Below are 7,730 nucleotides of genomic sequence, written 5' to 3'. Positions count from 1 at the left end.
AACAGCCAGTACAAACACCACTTTTAACCATGACCTCAGTAATAAATGCATATTCTGTGGTATTCATTTCATTTCTGTAATCCCCTATATTTTCTGTATATAAGATTTAGATTGGTATTATATGGTTGGTTTATACACCTTTGTTTGTGTGTGTGTGTGTGTGTGCGCGCGCGCGCGCGTGTGTGTGTGTGTGTGTTTACTTTAAACACACAGGAACGAAAAAAATACCTTTTGTTGTATTTCTTCTTTCTTCTTCCCCTAACTTTTCAGCTTTTGTCTTTTACACTCTATATATACTAGATATACAGATAGATATTTTAAGACAGGGTTGGAATTGTAATCTGGCATACCGTGATGCACTGGCTGTACAAGCACTGGTGGCAGCCCATTCATTCAGTTTCATTTCATTACATATCATTTTCATGACAGTGTATTGCCCAATCAAATCTCTTAATGTAACCATACTTTTGCTGTGCACTCATGTGGCTTGTAGAAAAAAGGTTTACTGATCACACAATGGAAAAAGGGGTAAACCTGAAAGAAAACAATAATAAGAAACTAATGACAGATCTCCATTCCCACTGGTCTGCCAGCTTGCTTCACCAGCTGTCTGCTGACCAGGAAGGTGAGGTTTACTCCCAGCATAACATTTTCAAAACCACTGGCTTTCGCCACTCAGTGGAAGTTAATCATGGAATATAATTAACTGAGATGATACCTAACTGGTTTGTTTCAGTGTTTACCTAAGCAAATTTGTTTGGCTAAGATTGAAGTTAGGTATATCACTGGATACTTTTATTTAACTTTGTTTTTGAACTTATCTCACTGGAGTGCTGTCAGTATATTTGAAATAATTATTTAATTATTGTATGTTGCATGTGGGGCTCCTGATGCTCAGATTAAATGGTTGTTGTTGTTGTTGTTTTTTTAACTTTTATTCAGCTCTATTCTACACACCAGCTGTCTGTAAGTTTTGTCAGTCTACTTGAATAAAAATTTAAATCATTCTAACATCTGACCTGTTTGTTTTTGTTCAATAAGCAGAACAAGCTGTGGATACATGTAGAATGTAAGCACAGAGACAAGCAACACCTAATGAAAAAACAAAACAGATACCACATGCCTCCTTAGCAAGCTGTGTTGTCAGGTTTCCTAACTATATTTCTTCCCACAGTTTGCCATATTTTTTCTTGACAAGCTGACATTGTTAAGTTTATTTTTAATCAGGTGTGTCCTGAACAAAAACAGGCTTTTAGGTAAGTTAAACAGGCTGATCAGTTATGTGAATTATGAAGTGTAGACTTGAGGACCCTCAGTCTTCTTGACTTCAAAATCACCACTTCAGAAAAAATGCTTAGGAGCTCTGATTTCTTCAACTACAATAAAACTTGCGTTCAGTGCTGCAACATTTTGTACTAAAGCTCTGGCTATCATAGTCTGCTGAGATTGCAAACTATATTTTAATTCTTGGGCCTTCTGTTTATTTTCTTGATGCCTAAGATTAGCATACTTGGATCTATGCTTGTAAAACTAAAGGTTTCAAAGTGCTGGCATGAACTGTATTCCCCAAGCACCAGCATGGGCTCATAGCAAAGAAGACATACCAGCATGTTTCCCTGTAGCACAAACAAGCATTTGCATTTGCTCTGTCTTAAATTACTTTTCCAATGCATCAACATTTTGGTGTTGCTGATATTCCTTTTTCTTTTTTAAACTCAATGACTTGACTGAAAACTATAGAAGCTATTGTTTCTGCCACTGGGGGAAAAAAAAAAAAAAAAAAAAAAAAAAATTCCTGATTGGGAGAGAGCCAATTTCAGGTTAGTATCTCAAAAGTTATTTGACTTATTTTCTCAGACGTTTGAGTTAGTAAGTTGACATTTTGAGATACTAAAATCAAAGCGTTGAGACACTGACCTGAAATTTTGGCTTCTGGGTGGCAAGATTTTCTCCTTTGTCTTTTTTTTTTTCTTTCTTCAAATTCAGAGGTGGAAACAAGCTTCCACAGAAAACCGCTCTAAAACGCACTGCTGTTGAAATACTGCCATCGGGAGGCAGATGTTGTCATTACGTAGGACGCAAAAGATTCATTGTGGGACATGTAGTTTTGCACACAAACTATGGTCATTTTATTGCTTTTAACTTCCTGTGGGCCACATGAAATAATTTGGCAGGTGGGATTCACCTTGTATTTGGGTGGGTTGTAAGGTGTAGAATATCTGAAGAGGAGTGAGTTGGCAATTCCTGTGTTATTAGCAGGCAACACTTAGGCACGCTGTTAACTTACATGGACCCCTACAAACTTTTTGTTACTACACTGAATGTGTCAAACAATAAAGCTACGTTTTCTTCTTGCTATGCATATTATTTTAATAATGCATATGGTGTTGTTTAAATAACTTTAACTTAAGTCTAACTCTACTCCTGTTGACTGGGTTTGTTTTTATTTATTTATTTTTATTTTTTTGTCATATCTGATAAAAATATTACCCCAAAAATATTTTGGGGGTATGACTGAAAAAAGTGTCAAGACAGATCTTTTGAGTCTGTGTGATTATTTATCTGTCGATTGCATGATTTGAAAAACAGCCACACCTTTCACTGTAAATGAAAATGAAAGTAAATATGGGAACGGTTAAGCTATATTCTTTAGCACCAATGCTCACACAGAGCTGACTGCTGACAATGTAAGGAAGAAGAACAAACACGGTAGGACATCTAACAACTATCCTTACAGATAATAATAATGCACTGGGACATGCCCGAGGTTCAAGTATTGTGTCTGTAATACTAAATATTATCAGATGTGTTTTATTCATCTTTTATTACAATATAAATTGGTAATCTGTAACAGCATTTGACCTAACTGTATACTTCCTTCTTAACTTCTGCATATCCCTAATCACCATGTCCTGTATTGTAATTTAAAGATAAAAAGACAAACATTATGAATCTAAATAAGTATTTTTAACTGTTAAATGCTACTACATAATACAAGATGGCCTAAATTAATTTCATAAAATAAAACACTGTACAAGATTTTTTTGCAGCTATATTTTTTTTATAAAGCAATTTCTAATTTCTTTTGCAAAGAGAAAAGGATCAAGCTTTGAGTATAAGAAAGGCAAGTTAAAATTATGAATCAGCCCCACCATTACTGTAAATGAAAGTGAAAATAACTCTGTGACCCCAGTAAGCTATATAAAGTCTATTGTTGATAACAAAACACATTTCTTACTACTCAGGCTTTTACAATAGTACTCAAAAGTACACCTTCGACTATGACTTCAACAAATAATATGTAACACATTTCCAATGCTTTCACTAAAACCTGAACGTTATAAGATTTGCAAATGTATTGACTGTTTAAATAAATATACACACTCACATCTTCTGTTATCACATTGAATATGTCAAAATATAGAAATGCATTATTTTCAATAATGTGTGCAGTGTAGCAGTATTTAAAGTCTGACATTAAAATCATGTCACTGTAAATTGTTGACGGACAACAACGTTAACACAGATTCAATGTTTTAAATTCCTCAACACTGCCGCCTATTTAACTTATTATAACATACAGAAGATAAGATGATATCAATCAGTTTGGTAAAACAGTTTTTGAAAGAGCTTGAATTATACGTACGATGCTCAAGGGCATTACAATGTTTCTGTCATTTATAATGTTATTTTTTTCAGGCAATCATGTTTTGCACCGAATGTGGAACTCAAGTGGACAGGACATTTAAATTCTGCCCTGAATGTGGCAACAAGTTATTTCTTTTGTCTCAAAAAAAGGCTCAAGGTAAGTTTCCTGTTGTAATAGTACAACTTATATTAACCCTAGTTCAAGGAGTTCATTTGCAACCATAAAACAGTACGGTAGGTGGATGTTTAACTAGAATGAAAATGACAGTGTTCTGATAATCGTCTGAAACACAAGTATCGTCATTTCCATTGGTCTTCCCCCAAAGGGAGGGTGTATGTAATCAGTTTTGTTTGTTTGTCTGTTTGTTAACAGTATACCGTCCACAGTTTTCATTATTTAAAATTTGGTGAGAACTTCATAATACCCCCAATTTTTTATGGATTGTCTTCCAACTTCACAGCAATATACTAGGTCTTAAAGGACCTAGGTTGGCCAAGCATTTGATCTTAACTTTCCTTGTTGTCAAAATTGACTCTGAAAAAAAAATCAAGAAACCATATCAAGTAATATATCATACGATAGGGCATGGAGAGCTGTACAAGACACTTTTATTTTTCAGTACAACACCCTATGACATCCCAATGATGCCAGAAAGTTTCACAAAATAACACACCACAGGAATACATCTTAAAATCTTAAAAAGTTTTACAGCTTATACAAGCCAAAGATATCAGTCCAATTTGCTCGATTCAGTTAATCACTGGGTAAAGATAACAAATTATAGCATTTGAAAATGTAATGCTTCGTGGTCATAGGTCAAAGGTCATGGTCATATGAATAAGGAAAAAAACTGCATCATCTCCAATGCCATGTTCACTCTGAATAGATATATATAAAACTTACATAAAATTAATTGTTAAACAGATGGTGCCACATCGACACATATAATTTCAACCACAGCCAAGGAGAAAAGCCAAAAGGAGGATCAAGACCAGGCTCCAAAAGAAGATAAAGGTATAAAGGAAAACACCACCCAAATACAGGTAAAAAAAAAAAAAAATACTGTTTTACACCAAGATTATCCAGAGCAGTAAACACCCTATTAAAAATACAAGAAAATCCTTTTGCAAACCTTCCAAGTTTAGCTTTGACTGGTGTTTGTACTTTGAGCACAAGAACCCAGGTTTGCTCCTATTTAAGGGTTTTCTGAATTTTATAATTGTAATTGGTGGTGTTTCTTTTTCCCTCTGCCATGGTTATTTTATTGTACCAAGATCTAATTGGATTAACTCTAATTACTGTACAGTCATTATAAGTTTGACTTTTGTTTGAATTTCTTTTGAGTTATGTACTTGTAGGCATTTTTTGATTGGTTTTATTTTGACTCAGTATTACGTTTAGTCTTTTAGGATCCTTAATCCTTAGTTTTTGCTACTTTCTGTTAGTGTTTAGAATTTACATGTTATTCTTGCCTTCCCTAGTGTTCCCCTGTATTGTGTTAAGTGTGTGTTTCTTGCTTCTGTGTTTAGTTCTATGTTACTTCCTGTATTACTTTGCAAGTTCTTGTCTCTTGTGTCCTGCTTTGAGCTTTATTCGTCTACGCTGATTACTTTCAGCTGTGTCTTATTACCCCTGTGTCCTCTCTTCCCCTGATTAAATTGTTTGTGTCTTTGTACCCTGTATTTGACTGTTTGCTTTGTTTTGTCACACAACACAGCATGTGCTTATTTCCACCTGTTCTTTTTTAACGTTGTAACATGAAAAGCCACATTAAAGACCTGCTTTTTGTTAACTTCAAATGTGTCTCTGCTGTTTGCATTAGCCTCCCATCTCTCTACCCTTTTATAGCACAGTAATACAAAAAGTGTTTAATTTCTGCTTCTAGAAATTATCAATTTGAAATGGTATTTCCTGAACTAACTGTGTAGTTTTTTTCAGGGACAGTTGGCTACTGATGTTTCTGAGCTGGACAGCAAAGGTCCTGCATCATCACATAGCAATGCAGACCCAGCCACAGTGGAAAATGAGAGTGCATCTTCATCTCTTCACCAGACACAGTTTGACAGTGAACTAGCAGCTTGTGAGGAGAAACAGAAGCAAAATGCTGTGGCTGCTGAAATTAACTCTGACTCGTGCAGTGGGGCAACACCTGAAACAAACCTGTCTGTTCCTAAAACAACACCCTCCGCTACATCTGCCCACAGTAAAATACCAGCACATCAAACAAGGGATTCATCAGATATAGACAAAGATGACACCCCGGATCCATATCAAATTCCTTCTGACAAGCGAAGTGATGTTCATTCTGGACCCTTATTTAACTCCAAAGATTCCCCAATAACCAAAGAAGCTGAGTCTACTGTCCCTGAATCATCTGAGGACATATTAAAAGAAGCCAAGGCAGCAACACAGCCTGCCCCACACCAAGATGCAAACAAGACAACATCTCATGAGATTCAAAATCTCTCTCGGAAGTCAGCTGATACTAAAAACTCCATGAACACAGATCAAAATACGTTCACAAAACAGGCTGACAGGAAAAAAGACCAAGTAGGAGTTGAGACGTGTTATTCAGATGATCAAAATACCACAAATTCAGAGAAGTCTTCAAGACCCAGCCCAGTAACAAAGGACACCAGCAAAGACACTGAGGTATTATGAAGTCAAATACAGAGTTTTAACCTAAAACCGAATTTTATACAGAAATGCAAAACCATAGTATGAGGAGAAAATATTGAATTTTATAACAAAACAAATCATTTATTAAGGAATATATTTATCTAGCAATAGTTAAACAGGAAACCACAGATTTTTCTTTCTGGAAGTAAAACATTGTTTTGTCTGCTTGTTTCAACTTCAACTGCAGTAAAAAAAAAAAAAAAAAATCTCAAAAATACAAGAACCAGTTTCTCCGGACCTTCAAGTTCAGCTTCCACAATGTCCTGTTTGTCTTGTTCAGACAGTGGACTAACTTACTGGTTCCCTTTAGTTATGAGTTTGCAAAGACAAACATCATGTTTGAACTAAAAAGTGGCACAACTCTGTGTGTATTAGAGATAACATGTTATTAGGATTAATTACAAAAACAGTGTAGGCTCTGCTTCCAGAGAAACCCTATCTCAATAAATACTTAAAAATTTTAATAGGTATTTGGTGAACTAACTCTGTAGCTATTCTTTAGGTACAATTGGCTGCTGCTGAATCACAGCCAGACAGAGAGCATTCTACAACACCAGACAACATTGCAACCCAAGTTGAAGCAGAAAATGGAAGCAGATCCACATCCCTTCTGCAGACACAGCTAGAAAGTAAATTAGCTGCTTTCCCTCAAGGTATAGAGTCTTGTAATAAGAAAGAGGGACATCTTGCTGTGACTGCTGAAAGTGACTCTGAATTACGCAGTAAGGCAACACCTGAAACAAACCTATCTGTTTCCACAACGCCGGTAACAAAGGACACCACCAAAAACACTGAGGTATTCAGAAGTGAAATACAGAGTTTTAACTGACAAACTGAATTTTATTCAGAAATGTAAAATCATAGTATGAAGAGAAAATATTCAATTTTATAACAACAAAAATTATATAAAAATCATAGCCCAGTAACAAAGGACATCATCAAAGCAGTGAGGTATTATGAAGTCAAATACAGAGTTTTAATTGACAAACTGAATTTAATACAAAAATGCAAAATTATAACATGAGGACAAAGATTTTTAAATTGTAACATTTATGAAATGTTTTTTTCCAATCTGAAACCAATTTAAGTAATATTAATTACTTATCAATTTTCAGAAGTAGAAGGACTTAAGGAGTTTTATTTTTATTTTATTCATACATTAAGAAATAATTATTGTTGGGGGGTTTTTAACATTTTTTTTTTTTACATTTATAAGGCTACTTCCACTAACTCAAATAAGGACACAGGTGCATATCTGGCAAAAGAACAGCAACCAGGCAAAAAAGATGTAGTTGGCTCTAGGCCACCAACTTCATCCTGCCCTCCCCATCATAGTGATGTCCAAGTGGGCCATCAGAGACCACAAAAGTAAGTAACAGGATGTAGAATATACATATTTGAG

General features: G+C 35.1%; 1 protein-coding gene across 1 annotated transcript in view; it reads left to right on the top strand.

Annotated features, from left to right (window-relative positions):
- Positions 1-3,703: 3,703 nt before the first annotated feature.
- LOC308397600 (E3 ubiquitin-protein ligase rnf213-alpha-like) overlaps positions 3,704-7,730 on the top strand; it is a 68,113-nt gene continuing 64,086 nt past the window's right edge. The window contains exons 1-3 of the mRNA XM_080883573.1: positions 3,704-3,805; positions 4,574-4,692; positions 5,588-6,123. Coding sequence (XP_080739699.1) covers positions 3,706-3,805; positions 4,574-4,692; positions 5,588-6,123 — 755 coding nt within the window. The 5' untranslated portion in view covers positions 3,704-3,705. The remainder of the gene's footprint in view (positions 3,806-4,573; positions 4,693-5,587; positions 6,124-7,730) is intronic.

This window comes from Rhamphochromis sp. 'chilingali' (assembly GCF_963969265.1).
Source record: "Rhamphochromis sp. 'chilingali' genome assembly, chromosome: 5".
Classification (NCBI taxonomy): Eukaryota; Metazoa; Chordata; class Actinopteri; order Cichliformes; family Cichlidae; genus Rhamphochromis; species Rhamphochromis sp. 'chilingali'.
This window is presented reverse-complemented; position numbering and strand designations above follow the sequence as displayed.